The sequence below is a fragment of the Microcebus murinus genome, chromosome 5, assembly GCF_040939455.1.
Source record: "Microcebus murinus isolate Inina chromosome 5, M.murinus_Inina_mat1.0, whole genome shotgun sequence".
In the NCBI taxonomy this organism is placed as follows: domain Eukaryota; kingdom Metazoa; phylum Chordata; class Mammalia; order Primates; family Cheirogaleidae; genus Microcebus; species Microcebus murinus.
Genome location: NC_134108.1, coordinates 101,125,892 through 101,144,451, shown reverse-complemented (window position 1 = coordinate 101,144,451; position 18,560 = coordinate 101,125,892). Strand labels below are relative to the sequence as shown.

At 47.4% G+C, this 18,560-nt stretch overlaps 1 protein-coding gene across 1 annotated transcript; it reads right to left on the bottom strand.

The window, feature by feature from the left end:
- Nucleotides 1-747: 747 nt before the first annotated feature.
- Nucleotides 748-17,877, bottom strand: MRPS18A (mitochondrial ribosomal protein S18A). The gene is made up of 6 exons (XM_012773080.2): nt 17,724-17,877; nt 9,469-9,500; nt 6,885-6,992; nt 4,536-4,659; nt 4,263-4,332; nt 748-1,212 (listed from the first exon to the last, which is right to left on the bottom strand). Exons 1-6 carry the CDS (start codon nt 17,833-17,835, stop codon nt 1,068-1,070), a joined length of 591 nt encoding a protein of 196 aa, XP_012628534.1. The 5' UTR covers nt 17,836-17,877; the 3' UTR covers nt 748-1,067.
- Nucleotides 17,878-18,560: the final 683 nt, after the last annotated feature.

The window sequence follows — 18,560 nt, the reverse complement described above, 5'->3', positions numbered from 1 at the left end:
TGTTCTGTCCTGCCTCCCCTCATCTTCACATCCATCTGGTTCCAGGCTCTGAGGAGAGGACCACTGAGCCAGAAAACCCATCTCTAAAGCAAGTGGAAGAGGGTTGGAAATGTGTTAACAAAACAGATACTAGGGCCAGGCGTGGTGGCTCACATGTGTAATCCCAGCACTTTGGGAGGCTGAGGTGGGAGGATTGCTTGAGTCTAGAAGTTCAAGATCAGCCTGGGGAACATAGCAAGACCCCATCTCCACAAAATATACAAAAAATTAGCTGGGTATGGTGGCATGCACCTGTACTCCTAGCTACTCAGGAGGCTGAGGCAGGAGGATCACTTGAGCCCAGGAGGTTTGAGAACTCAAGTGATCCCTTTGCACTATGATGATGCCACTGCATTCTAGCCCAGGTAAGAAAGCAGACCCCATTTAAAAAAAAAGAGAGAGAGAGAGAGAGAGAGAGAAAGAAAAGAGAGGAAGAAAGAAAGAAGGGCCCTTAGAGGAAGGCGGTTTCTTGGATTCACACAAGAGCTGCATGTGGGCAGGGAGCCCAACTTGCCCTCCTGCAGCTTCCCCACACTAGAAAGCTCCCAACTGTCAATAAAAAAGACGGGAGCCCGTCTGGCCCATGAATTCCCTCCAGTTGCAATCATGTCACCCACTCTAAGAGATTAGTGCCTCAGTGCTCAGCAATCATCCAGAAATGTGCCCAGGCCCCCCGACTTCTCAAGCAGTAAGCACACACCCAATAGGTAAGCCCATAAGCCTACTTTATGCCACTCCTTTGGGCAAAACTCCTGTCCCTTAGCACTGAGCTCAGCCCAAGCCCCACAGCAGCTGCTATGGCACCTAACTGTCCTTGTCTGCCCTAGATCCCAGCACTGTTCCTGGGCAGGACAATGGTACTGACGTTAGTCCCACTGTCCCTTGTCCATTCACGACGGAGGGGCCAAGCCATGCTGATGGGATGGGGCAGGAGTGCAGTGTGGCTTGGGGCTGATGAGTGGGCCTCCTACTCCACAGTGGAGGTGCAGGAGGAGCTCCAGCCGGGTTTTCTGGAAGCTTGCTCTCCATCAATGATAATACTTCAAAGGCGTTGGTGAGTAGCGGATGTTGTCCTTCAGGAGAGGTGACCCCACGGGCATGCCCACCTTGTTCCAGCGGTGGCCTTTATTGTAGATGGGCTTGACAGAATGTGGAGACCAGCGGGTCAGGTACCTATGGAGGGAGGACAAGGAGGTGAGGACTGAGGTCCCATGCTGGAACTGGAGGTACAGGGCACTGCCTCCTTGAGCCAAGCAAACCCTTTCACCAGTTTTCCTTTCTCAAAGGGCAGAGATTTTCCTGGGAGTAGCTGCTAAGTGTCCTGTAAACAGATGGGCTGGGCTCTTGCTGCTGCAAGTGTGTGGCCGGGGGTCAGGCCGCCCAGGGCCATGAGCTCCCTTGATCTTTATGAGTTGTCAATGTGTGTGTGTTTGCTGGGGAGAAGGCGGAGCAAGATGCTGCTTGGGAAGCAGATCATTCCTCTCTTGGCCTCAGCCATGGGGAGAGGAGAGCTGATGTAAGGGCCTGGAGTAAGCTTCACCTCTTCCCCACTTGACTCATTCAGCCACCCCAGCCTTCAGGGAATCCCCCAGGGCATCATAACTGGAGTAGGACCTCTGCCCCTCACCCAACCCATGATGGGAGCCAAGTGGTGGGGGCCCATGGGTGCAGCCCTGGCCCAGGAAGGTTCCTGTAAGTAGGATGGGGGTGGGGAAAAATGGCTGCCACCCATGTCCTTTGGCCTCCTTTGGGGATGGCCAGCGCCCTGATAGTTCCCAGAAAAGTGGCTCATGCAGGCTGGGACCGGGGTTTACTCTGTCCAGAATGAAACTTGGATGCTGTCCAGAAAGGCCCATCCTTCACCCTGAAAGCTCAGCCATGAAAAAGGCCAGGAATCCTCCCCTGCCTCGACTCTAGGTTCGGGCTCAATCCAGCTGTCCCAAGAGACCCTCAAATGAGAAGGTTTTTAATTAAAAAAATATATATATTAGTAACCTTGGCCAAAAACTTTTAGATTAAAAAACGTGAAAAAATGATTGCTGATTTACGCATTTCAACTGAGCTCTGCTGGACCTTGGTCTTCTGCTGTCAGCCCCGTGCAGAGGGGAGGCTGTGGGAGGTGCTGGCCCACACTCCAAGTGTGTACAGGGCAGGGTGGGAAGGGCCTTCCCCGAGTATCTGGCCAGAGAGATGACTGTGGAGGGGCTGGCTCTTGAGCGCTACTTTTTCTGTGGTTGATGGTACTGGGACAAGAGTAAGGTAAGAGTAAGGTAAAGGGAGGGAACACCAGAGGCCCCTTTGCTGGACTCCCCCAGTCTTTGGGGTGGGGTGGGATGAAGAGACAGGATATGGCAGCATGCTCAGTGGGATTCAAGGACTCCAGAGGATCGCAAGGCTGACCAGGTTCTCCAGATCTACTGCCCTAAAGCTGTTCTTTCCCCTATGGGTTGGAGAGATCTGAGGGAAGCTGGACTTTAGCTAGCCTTGGGCCTAATGCCTGTGCCACATGGCACAGCCAGCTGGCAGTGGGTCGGCTGGGTGGCCTCCAGTCAGCTCTCTGGGAACACCCTAGCTCTCAGAAGAACCAAGGCTCTTAAACCAGCCCCTACCTAACCCTCCTGCATGAGTGTGTTGCGGGGGGGGGGGGACTATGCAACAGAACAAAGTGTGGCCCCCGCAGAGCCTGGGCCAATGCATGGCAGCTCAAGAACCCCTAGATGGAATCACAGAGTCCCTTGCCAGGGAATCAATTTCCTTCGCAGGCTGAACTGCCTCCTCCTCCCCAGGGTGGCCTTTTGCAACCCCAAAGCCCCCACACATCATCAATCCTGTGTCACCTTAAAGGACAACGGATGTATGGGAGGGAGCCTGGCCTAGCTTCAAAGGCCTGAGGGCAAGATGGATTGTGTCCTCAGGCCTGCTGCTGTTTCTTAAAAAGCCAGAGGGGGGTGGGCTAAACCCCCAAATGGTCCGAAGCACAGCTGGGAGACACAGGAAGAGATTAACATGTCCTGCTCCCCCAGGGCTGCTGGAAGGTGGCCCAGCTAGCAATGTGGGAGGTGCAGGTAGAGATGGGCACAGGGCCAGGGTGCTGGCAACGCGCTGGTGAAAGTCCAGCTCTGACCTAGCCTCTAGGGACGGGGGAGGCAAAGTACTAGGAAGCAACCCTGTACCCCCACATCCTGGACCCTCAGATCAGCAATCCAGCCTCATACTATCCATGCTTGGGTTCTGTTGGGGATCAGCCCAGGAGGTTTGCTCGGGCCTGAGGTGTCTTGTTTTGCTTCAGTCATCTTTGGTACTCTACAGAGAGCAGTTCTATGTTCTCACTCCAGTCTGAGAACCACTAGTGGCGGCTAGACAGGAGCAAGGGGACACCGGTAGGAGAGAACAAGAAGAATCTACCAGATCAATCTTATAGAACTGGTTCTATTCCCAACAAAGAGATATTATAAATCTAAGAGCATATGAGTGTGGTTATGTCAGAGATGGGGAAAGAAGAGGAACTTGCAATAGGATAGTTATGTGAGTGTTAGATGAGAATCTGCTCCTACTTTACAGGGGTTGCCCTGCTTAGACTGGAGGGCAGACTGATCGATTCCAGCGTCTGGGGGCCTTCCTTTCTTCCTCTATAAAACCTCACGACCTCCCAGGCTCCTACATGCAGCTGTGTTCATTGTTAACTGTACAACTCTAGGGAGCACTGTTTATGATCTAGGCCACATGGATTCTGCATTGAAGTTGTGCAGTGCACGACTTGCACAGCCGTATACAGTGGCCCTACCCAAGACAGCCCTCCCATTTCTAAGACCTCATTCTGCCCTCTAATAACCCCAGTGCTGGAGAAAGCTAGGAATACTGAAAGTTTGCAGAAGTGCTCTGATATTCCCATAGCAACCCAGTGTGATGTCATAAACAGGGGATTAGCACATTCTAATGCCCAATCAGCAGGCTTTGTTACCCTCCTTGCCCCTGTGCTAAAGGCCCTACAGGGGAAGAAAGAGGAAAGAGGCTGAGGCTGGCAAGAGAGGCAAGAGAAGTAGCACAGACTGCAGCAGAGGTGGGACTGATGGGGGTGGGGTGCTTGAGCTGGAAGGGGATGGCTGGGGCAGCCAAGGCACACCCTAGCTTTCCTAAGCTCCAACAAACGGTTTACCCCATGGAACCAGTGAGAGGCAAGGGCCCACAGAACACTTAGGTTACTGACACCCAGGTTTGCTTACCGGTTGAGTTGGGGTTTGCTCTTTGGAACAAATCCTTCAGGAAGCCGAGGCCTGTGATTTGGGAGCAGACCTGAGTGGAGGGAAGAAGAAATGGTCTCTGCAGCTCTGAGGGGCCAGAGAGAAAGCCAAAAAGGGGGGAGTGGGGGTTCAGTATTAGGGATGAGTATAATTAACACTCTGCATATCCACTTCTCTTCTAGGAGGGGCTGGAACATGGGGTAGCTGGGTGGGGAGAGATGGCTTGCCACCCTCTTAGTCCTGAGGGCCCTCTACCTGCTCGGTGGGCCATCTTCACACACTCCTCAATCTTTCGGTGTTCTTCCTGGCACAGGCCGGTGATCTTGCGGGGAAGCATGCCTCCGTTAGGCCGGATGAACTGACTGAGCAGCAAAACATCCTAGTGGAAACCAAAAACAGGAGATGTGGGCCAGGTGGGCTTGCTTTTGATGCTGGGGAACCAGGGCCGCATGGTCTAGAGGGGAGGTTGTAGACCCAGCACCCCAAGAGGCTGGTGTCTCTAGGGAACCAAGCCATCCACACAAAGCTTTGCACACTACTCTGCTACCTTCACCCTAACAGGTTATCCCAACTTAGTGAGATTTTCTGTACCCCATTACCAACCCAAGAGCTCTCAGTAACTCTATGAGATAGGCTAGGTTAGAGAATAGAAACTCTTAAAAGCTGAGAGGAAGGGACCCAGGTTGTGAAGTTTAATCTCGAGTATTCTAAGCCACCCGTGACCAGATATGAAAGGATTCTTGTGCTTCCTTCAGACCATCATGTGCCCACCAGGCTGCTTGGGACAGGTCAAAGAAACAAGGATAAACAAAGCCAGAATCAAACAAAGCACTACCTTGCCCAACTCCAACTCTCGGAGAATGGCTGAAGGGGTTAATTACAACTCACTGTCCCCTCCCCCTCGGGCCCTGGCATGCCAGTCTTAGCAGTCATGCTCCACAAACCAACTTGCATCCCTGGCAGGCGCCTCGCTGTATAACCGCAGATTTGTTTTAATCACTGGACAGTTCCTGAGGGACCCGGGCCTCCAATTCCCACCCTATACTCTTCAGAATCTGCTGAAAAGTACTTGGATTGGATTAATCTGGGGCTAATAAAGTAGGCTCAAGGGCCCAGCCCCCCACCATAGGCTGCCAAACCAGGCAACAGCTTTGTGCAGCTCAGGCCAACGGTGCTCTGAGTGGAAAGGGGTAAAAGGAAAAACAACTTTAGCCTCTACCTTGGAGGGGATTAAATTTCTTTTGCTGGGTAAACAGAGCCAAGTACATTTCCTGGAAAAGGCTGGTAGGAAAAGTGCCCCACAGCGGCAGAGCAGGTATGGGGTTCGCTTTCCTGTGAGCAGCTGTGATTCCAAGTATGGGATTCCAAGTAACCCCACTAACTTCCACATGGCAAAAAGCTCCGAACACTGCCCCCGTGCCTGCATGCTTGCTTTCTATTACTCCAGACAGCCAGCAGCAGAAGGCTGGGCATAGCAAAAGAGCTCTCCCCAGGTGGCCTGAAGCCAAGGCTTCCAGCCCAGGAGATTAGTTGGGTCATTCTGTTCAGATCCCATGGGCATGTGGCCTTTCCTGCTCTTATCATCTGACCAGGATCTCTGCCCTTAGTCATCCTCTTCCACATAGGGGCATAAGAACAACCTGCAGGTCAAACTGGCCCAGAGCCTGAATCACCTGAAACCCAAAAATAGGGTGCTAATGTCACTAGGGAGAGCCCTGAAGAACAAGTATGGATTTCTCCAGGGCTGTGTCCTTTACCCGCCAGCCCTCCCTGTCTCTAGAGAGCATGTACAGAGCAGTAGTTAGGAACATGGGCTCAGCCCGGCTTTGTATACTTGGAGTTTGTATCCTAGGTCTCATATTTACCAGCTGGGTGATCTGAGGCAAGTTCATTAACTTCTTCATGCCTTAAATTTCCTCATTTGTACAATAAGGCTGAAAAAAGTACCTACACTTCAGAGGGTTATTGTGAAAACTAAGTGAATTAAAACATGTAAGCAATCACAACAGGGCCTGACACAAAGTATGCATTCTATACAACATCTATTGTTATTTTTCACTATCTTCTTTCCCTGGAAGCAACTGCACTAGAAGAACTAGAGCAATCAGGTATCTTTATAGCTCCAATATGGAAAGAGTAATGTATTCCCAGATCACAGTGAGAACCAAGAGCCTGTTCAAATTCACCCTCATTATGAAAGCCAAACCCAGATCATGACTCCATCCCCATGGGAGTATAACCCCTGCAAGCTGGGTTACAGGCCTCTGGTAGACTGAAGCAACCAGACCATGAACTCAACTGGTGGCTCTTAACCCTGGCTGCACATTACAGTCACAGGAGATCTTTAAAAAAAAATGCTCAGGCCCCACCTTCAGAGATTGATTCTGCTGATCTGGGTTGGAGCCTGGGCATCATTATTTTTTAAACAGAATTTTTTTATTAGAATAACCTGGGAAGCAGCCAGGGTTGAAAGCCACTAGACAAACTGCTGCTGTCTCTAGTGATTCCATGAGATGTAGCAGTAGCTGCAGGGGGAGCTCCAGTTAACTAGGGAATCCGATCTCTGTGACACGCAGAGCTGAGCGTCTTTGCACAAAGACTCACCACATAGTCGTACTTGTGCTTCAGGTTCCAACGGCAGATGGGGCATTGGCCAGAAGGGTTAGGAGGATTTGGACTCTCCCTGGGAGACTCTGTGATGCGGCCTTCAATCTACGAGGCAGAGAAAGCAAGCCAGTGTGAGGGACACAGCGAGTATAGAACCACTTATCTTTGAGCAAACCCCCAAATGATGGGAATGCTGGTGAAGGTTTGTCTTGGGGGGTCTTGTGGGAGCAGCTAACAGGTCTCTCTGTCTGAACTGTGCTGTTTGTTCTGCAGTTGCTGTATGCTGAGCCTTGGGGGTGGCCACAGGGATGTGGTCTGGTAACCTTCAGGGGTAATAGAAACCATATGAACCTAATAATACTGGTGACGAGAGGAAGGGAGGGGTTTGCTGTCTCAACTGAATGCTACCTTTCCTTCCTCAAAACAAAACAAACAAAACAAAAACACCAGAACACTATGCTTTCTTTTTCCCCCCTTTGGGAAAAGTAATACATGCACATGGTAAAAAGTTCCAAATGGCATAGGAATCCGGAGTCCAAAGGAAGTCTCCCTCTCATCCCACATGTCCTCCTCAGAGGGAAGTGCAGTTTCTAGCTTGATCTTACAGAGCTAAGTCTATGCCAGTGGGAGATTTTGCTCCCTAGGGGACACCTGGCCATGTCTGGACACATTTTTGATTGTCACAACAGTGGGAAGGGCTACTGGTGTCTGGCAGGGATGCTCTACCATCCTACATTGCACAGGACAGCCCCCACAACAAAGAATTATCCAGACCAAGATGCCAATAATGCCAAGGAAGAGAAACCCTGGGCTGTGCTATACAAGCAGATATCTGTATCCACTCCTTCTTCTTTTTAATTAAAACAAAAAACAAACAAACAAACAAAAAACAACCCTAAAACACAGATGAGAGGATACCTTCTCCCATCCTGCTCCCTGCTTTTATCATTGGGATGCCACCTTTCAAACCCTGCCGAGGCCACATGTGAAATGACCTCCCTATTGCTGCCATATTCTGTGACACAGCCTTGGAATTACCAGGCACGATAAACCAACAATCTGGGAATTAGCTCCAATTGCAAGGGGGAAGTTTAGAAAGCTTTGTGGACTGAGGCTGTGGAATATGAGAACGAGGCTGGGACAGGCCTGGGAGGCTTTGAGAATGTGGCAATACTGACTGCTGGGGGAGGACTGGCAAAAGGGAAAGGAGGATGGAAGTAGCACTTGGCTGTGCGGGGCACTGCTACCCACCTTTCTGCCACAGCAACCACAGCTACACCAGAAATGGACATGTGTGAGTGAGAGAAAATTTGCAGGTACACAGCAGACCTTGGGGTGGGGGAGGTGGTAAGTACAGTGGGCTGGAGGGGAGAGAGCTGACATTTACTGATTCCCCATTATGTGCCTGGCTCTGTGCTAAGAATGGTCACATACTTCATTTAACCCCCACAAGCTAGTGAGGTAGTGTCGGATCTTACTTCACAGGGGAAGGAGTAGTGCCCAAAGTCAGGCATGGCAGCGCCTCACTAGGCTCGGATGGGCTCTGCCCTCTCCTGAGGCCTCTCACAAGCCACGGTGTCTCGTGTGCACTCTACAAATAGCAGATTCATGCCCCACATGAAAAATGCTCTTTACACTCAAAAGTCAGATGTATTTCTCTCTTCCAGCATGGGGTTTATAGGGTGAATGTTATTATGGCTTTGAATTAGGTAACTTAAAAAGTTGCCCCACGGGGATGGAGGGGGTCCCTTAAAAAGACTTCAGAACTGTTTTGTGGCTATGCAGTGGAAAGGCTGAGGGAGTCTTCTAGGGAAAAACCCAAAAGCTCATCCTGGGGATAAGACTGCTTTGCAGAGGACTGAACTTGGCTGGCTGCCTAAAGGGTTAAATCCCTGGTTAACATGGAAGTTACAGAGGGTTCTGGGAATCCTTCAGAGTGGCTGAGGATTTCTTGGAGGCACGGAAGGCCACGTGAAAACAACATTGTCTTTTAAGGATTATAAGATAATCTAGGCCCCATGACTCCCCAAGGAAGGGAGGTGAGATGGGTTCAATAAGGGAAACAGGGGAGTGGGTGGATGAAGCTTTCTTACCAACAGACAAGCTAGGGCGCCAGCTAGTGAGGCCAGGGCCCAGGGAATGTCACCTTTTAAATGCATCATTTAAGGAGGAGCTTAGCCATTCCAGGCAGAAAAGAAAGGAATTGAGGTCCAGGCTCCTGGCCCTGGGTCAACCAACTCTGGCTCTCTAAGCCTGCAAAAGTGCCTTAGTTTCCTCTTTGGGAAACTGATTTATCATCTGCCAGAGAATATATCAGCAAAGGCCTCTGAGACCTTCTCATACAAAAGGTCACTTTAATCAAGTAACAGATACCCCAGCCCAAGCATAGCGACTGTTCCTGATTAGCTACACCACAGCACACAGCTTGAAAAATAGTAGACTGTGTAGGATTTATGGTCACAGAGGGAGCGATCCTGGAGCCAGGAGAGTCCACTTTGGGCCTCCCTCCCTTCCCGAGAGGAGCAGCCAGGCAGCTCCAAGTGTTAAAGAGGTTATAAGTGGCCAACTCGATGATACTTACTATAGTTGTCTTCCCTTCTTGGATCTCCACCACTACAGAGATAAAGGGGAAAAATGAGGTCAGCCATTTAATAAGGAACAGGGAGTTTCAAATAACAGCTCAAATTCTACACATGCAGAAAAGAGGAGCCTTCAGTCTGCACTCTCCCACGATCTCCACCTGGAACAGAAAGTGTGCAGGGTTCACCCCCAAGTGCCAAGGTCCTATGCCCTTGAGCCTGGGTGGGGGCAAGCCCAGGATGCTCAGAGAGTATCATCTCTCTCGGATTAAGGATCTCCACACTGTATTTGCCTTTCTAAGCCAAGATTCATCTTGGTTCTACCCAAGGGGATCAGCAAGATCTTGTTCTACTATGGCTAGCAATAAAAGATGGCAGGGCAGTGGCATTTAATAGACCTTCAAAAGTACTCTCGAGTGTGTCCTATCACAAAAACAGACAAAAATGGTTTTTGCCTTTGAAGAGTTTGTGATAAGCTACAGCACTGTTCTAGTATCCCCACGGTGGATAAGTAATAAGACAAATCCACCTCTAAAACATGTCATCAGAGTTAAATCTGTATGAAGCACTTGGAACAATAGCAGATTTTATAATCTGATGTACTAATAAAATAGCCTGGGCCAGGTGTGGTGGCTCACGCATGTAATCCCAGCACTTTGGGAGGCTGAGGAGGTAGGACAGCCTGAGATGAGGGGTTGGAAACCAGCTGGGGCAACATAGCAAGACCCCCGTCTATACAAAAAACAGAAAAATTAGCCGGGTGTGATGGTGTACACCTATAGTCCTTGCTACTTGGAAGGCTGAGGCAGGAGGATTTCTTATGCCTGGAAGTTTGAGGTTGCAGTGAGCTATGTGAGAATGTCACTGCACTCTAGCCTTGCCAAAAGAGTGAGAACTTGTCTCAAAAAAAAAAAAAAAAGTCCATATATTACTGCAAGAAAAAAAACCTGTATGAAGATAGCTGCGTGAGTTAAATCCTGTGCTCCTCTCCTCTCCCTACAAGGGTGTTTTACTATCTATACTGGAGGGAGGCGATGGGATAATGTGGGAATAAGAAGCCTGCAGATACCAGTCCAGGCAGAATTTCAAGGAGAGTACTCCTTGAACTGACAGGGACTGACTTTCTCTGCTCCCTTCCTATTTGGGTCTGAGCCAGTCAGAAGAGAACCTGAGGGCCAATGAGTCCCACACGGAGGCCATATACATTTCCTAGCTTACTTAACCAGGATGCAGAATGACAACTTCAACAATCCAAGGAAAAACCAAGCGAATACCCCACATTTGGCAATTATAATCAGATAGTTCTTGGAAATTCTTCCTTGTTCTCCCAGTTTATTTAGAAGCCACAGCTGTCAGCATAGGAACTGGTACACTGCAAATGCTCAATAAATGCTATTATTTTTAGGGAGCAAAATACTTGTCACAGTTCCCTTCTGATTGATAATTACTGTAATAGAAAACTTGGGTCCATATAGTTAGGCTGCAAACTGTCTCTCAAAATGCTAAAAACATAAGCAGCTTGGCTACCACAATTTAGTTTTATTCAGCTCTGGCTAGCCGAGGCAAGAAGCAGTACAGACCAGAAAGAGCCTAAGTTTCTTAACTTTGAGAACCCAGTGAAAGTCACAGACCTCCTCAGGAACGTCTCCATAGGCTATACACAATCAGATATGAGTTTCAGCAGGCTCGCAGTCGCCTAAACAGTTATTACCTAAACAGTAATACTGGTTATTGCTTAGTGGTGGCAGTAGGTGTCTTTAGTTTCTTCTTTTTATCTATATTTTCTAAAATTTCTAAAATAAACACATGCTTTTGTAATAAAAAGTAAACAATAAAGAGAAGGGAATGTCTAAGGAAAAAAGGCAATTCTAACCCAACCAGAGAGGCCCAAGTATCTGTGACCAACAACACCTAATTGGACACAGACTGCCTGGAATAGTTCCCCATTTGTTTTCTGGGCAGGCCATTCATAAAGACTCATTACTCCAAAACAACAAACCTGAGAGCCCCTCAAAGTCAATTCCAGACACACAAAGGAATAACAATAGCTAGAAAAGCCCTGAGGCTTTCTCCACAGAACACTGTAGTCACTAATCAATTCAAAGACAAACGAGGTTTCTCCATGTAAAAGAAAATGCGTCACCCCACATATGGATCTCCTTGTACAGAACAGAGATGAACCCAAAACAGGAGAGAGTGAGACTCAACTCGGTCCTTAGTCTGGAAGCCAGTACAGCTACAGAGGGAATGTCACTGCAATGTATCAATCTGCAGACACAACCTACAAACCGAGGGTAGGAGGAGGTGGGGGGAGGTAGAGGAGGGCATATATCCAGCTCAGTAGGGGTTCCAGCACCCCAGAAACTTTGCAAATTTGCAAAAACCAAGTTGGGAGATGGCCTGAGGGCAACCAAATGAGAACAACAGGTGTGTTTGTATGTGTGTGTGTGTGGGGTGAGTGTCTGAGAATGCCCATAGGAAACAAAAGGAGAGACATTCTGGTACCACTAGAGTCAGCAGTCAGAAAGATCCCCTGAAACAAACTGGATAAACATGTGGTTCCCTTCTTCAGTGGAGGCACTTGGGTCCTAACCATGAGGTAAACAAGTCTAACAAAACACATCACTCCCGGCAAAGAACCAAACCCTGAAGTCATCCCACTGGCCCCTGGAAAAGAGATCAAAGCCCATGACAAGCTCCACTGTTCACAAGCTCTCGCACAGCAACTCTTGAACCAGTGAATCATCTTACTAGAAGCCAGTGGGTAAAACAATAGGCCAATGCTTATCTGAGACACAATTTGTCAAACCAGAAGGAATGACCTGAGAACTCACAAGAGACTGAGACTGATCAGGGTGGTGTCTTAGTGCAGGAGAAGGCCTGGCTGGAGCCTGGAGAGGCCCTTAGTAGATTTTAAGACTTTGGACAGAGGAGATAGGAATCAGAATAGTATTGATTTCCAGTATGCATACAAAAACATGTCAAAACCAAACAAAACCTGAGATCTATTTTGTCTCTGGCCAACTCTCCAAAGAGAAGTGGGGCTGGGCTAAGAAAAGCTGGACTAATCAGAAGCTAAACTACTCACTAAAAAAAAAAAGACTAAGATTTGGGGACTAACAGAAAACTTGTTTTAGAAAAAGATGGACTCACCCTTGTGCTCTGAGATATGGCAGAATTGAGTAAACTAGGGAAAGAGATGAAACAGTTTTCTAAACAAGAACTAAAGAGCCCAAATCTTTCAAGATCAGCACTTCTCATACATATAAAGTAATCTGTTCCAAATGAGGCAACACATTTGCTGAACACCCATGGATTGCACAGCCTTGCTCTACTTACTGTGGAGGGTTACAGTAGAATAGGAAGGCATAGTCTTTGCCCTAGAGGAGGAAAGAAAACTAAACCATGCATGGGAACTTCACTATAATAAAGTCCATGCCTCATAAAGAGGTCCTTTGAGTACTTCAGTAAATACTCATCTAGGATGGAGTCCAAGATAACTGAATTGTAATAGTCTGGAGCAAAGACCATTGTGGTGAGACTGCAGTAAACGCAAAAGACTTTAATGGCCACATAAACACAGACATGCAGCCATATAAAGATCCAACTGCTTAGTACAGGAGGAAGTTAGGAAAGATGAATGATGAGGAATACAGGGCACTGCCGCAGGAAGTGCCCACAGACCAAGGTCCCTCTTGGAAAGGATCTGTGGAAACGAAGTCCCAAGCAGAGTAGAAAAGAATGGAATAAGTGATAGCTAGAATGTGGCCCTAACAGTCTCATATAGGGTCAGAGATATCGTGTTTCCCCAAAAATAAGACAGGATCTTATATTTATTTTTCCTCAAGACACCCTAGGGCTTATTTTCAAGGTATATGTTATTTTCCCCTCAAAGCCTGAGCTTGCAGCATGCACAGGATGGCCGGGACCTGACAGGGGGAGCCGACCTTGTTGGTGGGGCTGCCCGCACCTTTTGGGTCACCTCTGGGATAGTAGCTGTCACGATGGGGCAGATGAGAAGGGCTGCTCATCTTCTTTACCGCTCCGCGATGAAATGCATGGGTTGTGCAGATATGCTGCGTAGCCATGCCCATCACTAGGTCTTATTTTTGGGGTAGGGCTTATATTGAGCAAACGCTTAGAAATCTTGCCAGGGCTTATTTTATGGGTAGGTCTTATTTTCGGGGAAACACGGCAGGAGTACCATGTTTGGGATGTGTGCCCGCACTTCTGCCATTGACTACTTAACACCTTCCCTGCCTCAAGCACCACTTTCTCCAGTTTATCTTTAATTCTACCATTAAAGTTTTCTGGTTCCCTCGCTGCCTTCCCTCTTCTTTTCTCTTGGATCCCTGTGGGAATGTCTCACTGCTGCATAAAAATCTCTTTCCATTAACAGGTTACTGTGGACTATGTTCCTTGAATTCTTGGAAGGCCCCAACTCACTCACTCCTCTCTCAAAGCTTTTAGGTATAGGACTGCCCACTCTGCCAGGCACATCCTTGTGTGAGATGCTAGGTCCTCCAGAAAGCCCTCCTGGCTAACTGAAAGAGATGAAGCAAACTCCCTTTGGCCTTTATTCATTTCAATACATTCTGTTAAAGTGTCTGTTAATCATATGTGTTTATTTTTTCTTGTTTTAAATAAAATTCCTTCACAAGGGCTCTAAGAATGATAAGGCAGGAGTGAGGTCTAACACATTCTTTGCTAAATCTGGCAAATGCCAACCACAAAGGCACTAAATGGTGTTCGGTAAGAGCTTTCAGGGACTGCTAGTGGTGGAGAGGGAAGAGTGCTAGTTCTACTTCCAACTCCATCACTTACTAACTCTGTGATGTTAGGTATGCTAGTGAACACCTTAGGACCAGATCTCCTTATTTATAAAAATGAGGACAGTTAATACCCACCTTTAAGGTATTGTTGAGAAGAATGCATAAATATATGTAGAAAACAGTACTTGCAGCAGGCACTTAGAAATAACAATTTCCATTTTTGTCCCCTTTCGGTCTTGCTTCTTCCGTAATAATCTTTTGACTTTGTGTGTCCCTCTTATCAAACTTTATTTTATTTATTTATTTTTTGAGACAGAGTCTCATTCTGTTGCCTGGGCTAGAGTGCTGTGGTGTCAGCCTAGCTCACAGTAACCTCAAACTCCTGGGCTTAAGCAATCCTTCTGCCTCAGCCTCCCGAGTAGCTGGAACTACAGGCATGCACCACCATGCCCAGCTATTTTTTTCTCTATATATTAGTTGGCCAATTAATTTATTTCTATTTTATAGTAGAGACAGGGTCTTGCTCTTGCTCAGGGTGGTTTTGAACTCCTGACCTCGAGAAATCCACCCGCCTCCCAGAGTGCTAGGATTATAGGTGTGAGCCACCGCACCCAGCCTTATCAAATTTTAGACCAGGCTTTCTTTTTTTGTTTTTGAGACAGAGTCTCACTTTGTTGCTCAGGCTAGAGTGAATGCCATGGCATCAGCCTAGCTCACAGCAATCTCAAACTCCTGAGCTCAAGCAATCCTGCTGCCTCAGCCTCCCGAGTAGCTGGGACTACAGGCATGCGCCACCATGCCCGGCTAATTTTTTCTCTATAAATTAGTTGGCCAATTAATTTCTTTCTATTTATAGTAGAGACAGGGTCTTGCTCTTGCTCAGGCTGGTTTCGAATTCCTGACCTTGAGCAATCTGCCCGTCTCCGCCTCCTAGACAGCTAAGATTACAGGCGTGAGCCACTGCGCCCTGCCTAGACCAGGCTCTCTTAACAACAGGACTGACATTTTGTGTCAGATATTTCTTTGTTGTAAGGAGCTCTCCTGTGTGTTGTAAGACGTTTAGCAGCATCCCTGTCCTCTAGCCATCAGACGCCAGTAATACCACTTGTGACAACCAAAAATATCTCTAGACATTGCCAAACCCCAGTTGAAAATCACTGCTTTAGATTGATTTAGTGTTCACAGGCAGGAACACTAGTGCTCAGTCCTCATGAACTTTAAAATTATATAGTATTCTCTGATCCTTTGAAAAGCAGGATGAATATTTTCAGCAAGAGACCCAGCTTCCTGCCTGCAAATTTAAATTCTATGCATACGCTAGTATTTGGATGTCAAATATACCAACGAAGACCAGTGTACAATACTTTGTGCCTTACAAACAATGCATAGAATAGCAAAAGAAAGTTTTTTTCACTTAAAAGCTTTGGAGATGGCCAGGAGCGATGGCTCAGGCCTATAACCCTAGCACTCTGGGAGGTCAAGGAGGGTGGATTGTTTAAGCTCAGGAGTTCAAGACCAGCCTGAGCAACAGCGAGACCCCATTTCTACCAAAAATAGAAAAAATTAGCTGGGTGTGGTGGCGCATGCCTGTAGTCTCAGCTACTCGGGAGGCCAAGGCAGGAGGATCACTTGAGCCCAGGAGTTGGAGGCTGCTGCGAGCTAGGCTGATGCCACGGCATTGTAGCCAGGGCAACAGAGTGAGACTCTGTCTCAAAAAAAAAAAAAAAAAAAAAAAAAGAAGCTTTGGAGATATGTGAGTTTCAAGAAGAATATGGAATGTGGTAGTGGCTTCATGTAAGATTACATCAATTCAAGCTAACATTTAGCTTTTAGGTCTTACAGTAACAGACAGAAGCACTACCAACCTAAACATTTATAGAGAAGAAGACTTCAGAGATCCACTTGATTATACAATCCATTATTTCACAAACTTTCCAACTGAAAATATTATTTAAGTCTAACCTCAAACATTCCTGTTGTTAACAAAAACGAAACAAAACTATTCTTGCCTTTTTTGGGGGAGCATAGCAAGAAACTGCTTCAACTTTGAATTTCATAAAAAAATATGCAAATTGAAGGTATTACTCTTTGATACTTGATAGATACCCTCAAAGATGTTATGAACATATGCCTATTTTGCAGCATGGGAATAGATGAAACACCTTTTCCAAGTCCTTTCTATCATCAGCATGATCTCTCTGGTGTCTTTATTAATGGATTAGTCTATTTAATGTTAACCACGCAGTATCCAGACTTTTTTTCCCTAACAAGTGTTCCATCTTCCCTTCATAGTTAAATTCTTCAAACATACCTGCTATTTTGTTTCTTCAACTACCTCTTTTATATCTCCAAACTGGATTCCTTGTCTGCTACTCTATTGAAACTGCTCTTTGAAAGCTAAAGAGACCTCTTCTAAGACAAATCCAATGGCCCTTCATTGAGCTCTTTTTTTTTTTTGGACTTTTCTGCTCTCTCTGACAATGATCACTCTTCTACTGGATACTTCTCAGCTTTAGAGGATATGCTGGCTGGCCAATACCATGCCAGAACCTTAAAAAAACCACATCACTTTTTTTGCACATCACTCATTCTTTCCTGTTTCCAGCAGTACACAAAGGAAGGCTATGTCCTGAAAGAACTTTTCACTCTCCACCAAATTCCACTCGTTTATAAACCAGTTAAAGACACATCCCTTTAATGAAAACTTCCAACTGGGTTTGCTGTTTCCAGGAACAGAATCTCTCTGCACATTTGTCACCTAAATGCTAACTTGCATTTATTGGAGTGTATACATATCATCTCATCTCTCTAAGCTTTTCAGGAAAAGGGTTGTATTTTCTCTTTCTCCAGAATTCCTTCACAGATTTAAGCACAGCACAGCACGTGGCCTTCAGTAAGCTCTCAGTTGATGACAGAACCAGGCTGCTTTTCCAGACTTAAGATTAATGAGAAGTAAAACTACCATCCAGCATTTGCCTCTGTCTCACCTATTCAATGGCTTTTCCACCTTTTCCCCATCTCAAGGAGTCTAGCGGCATAGGCAGAAAAAGCTGTCATCAGATCTCAGATTTTCAGAAGAGAAATTGGAAAGAGAGGCTGTGGGGCCAGATGTCCTTCCTTTGTGGCCCAGGGATTCTTTAACGAAGGAGACGGGGGAACATGGAGAACATGGCAAGGCAAAGTAACATGCAAACCCTAACCGAAAACTTTTCTGAATCCTGGGACAGGTTTCTTTTCTGCTGCTGCTAAATAATCAGGCCTTTCTCTCGGTCCTTCCCCGCATCGTGAGGACACTCACAAAGGGCGGGAGATCAAGATAACAGTACCAGGATCTGGAGAGGGCTTTTAGGAAACCACAGGGGTGCCTACCTCTGATGTTTCAAAATCGAGCAAAACAGAAAGGGAGGGGCGCACAGGGGCTCGCGGAAGCAATCTCCGCCGCTGTTCTCTTGAATATCGGGAGGTGTCTGGGACCTGAGACTCACCTTCCCTGAACCCGCGAGCTGGAAGCCGAGCCCAGTTGGCTGTGCCTGGGCCCGCCAGGAGCCCTCGGAGAAGCCAACCACAGCCGGACACCAGCGTCTTGAAGGCCGCCATCTTGAGAACCAACTTTGACCTCTGTGCATTTCCGCTTCCGGAACGGCGCGCACGCAGCCGCAGTGGTGGGGCAGGAACTGTGCCTTGAGAGTGTTTCTCGCTCGGTTGCTCTTGTTGCTTCCATTTCACTCACCCGTCCGCTTTGGGCTAAGTAGAGCGGCCTCTATGTCAAGCCTACGTTTTGTTTCAAGGATCTAAGGGAGGTCTTCCAGCTCCTGTTTGCCAGTCCCTGCAGTCTCCAAGGTTGCATTTGTTCCCTGCAAGGCTTCCTTGGTAAAATCACGCGGGCCACCCCTACCTACAGCTTTAAATCTTTTTTCTGCAAGTCAGCTGTGGATTTTCAGCTTCTGTGACTGGGGCTGTACAGGAGAGGTTGAAATGATTAGGAACTCTGGCTCTGGCCTATCAGGTATCAGGCAGGCCTGGGATAGAATTAATACCTCTTTCCCGGACGGACCCCCACTGCCACACTGATCTTTGATTTGCATATACTTAGACTCCTCTCCAGCCCCAGGTCACAAGATATTTACTCCCTCTGCTTTTTAGCTACCTGGTTAACTTCCACTTATTTCTTAGAGCCCACCTGAAACTTAATTTCCACAGTGAAGTTTTCTTTGACCAACCTGTTACTGGTTCTCAGCACTAGATACCTCTCCATCTTAGTACTTGGCCTACAATAGCAGTTTTATGTTTCTTTGCACAGTGCCTGACACATAATAAGAGTG

Coding starts and splice junctions, on each gene's coding strand:
- MRPS18A (XM_012773080.2), bottom strand. CDS start 17,835: ATGGCGGCCTTCAAGACGCTGGTGTCCGGCTGTGGTTGGCTTCTCCGA. Junction 9,501..17,723: donor AGCTCGCGGGTTCAGGGAAG/GTGAGTCTCAGG, acceptor TTATCTCTGTAG/TGGTGGAGATCCAAGAAGGG. Junction 1,213..4,262: donor AGCAAACCCCAACTCAACCG/GTAAGCAAACCT, acceptor CTCCCTCCATAG/GTACCTGACCCGCTGGTCTC.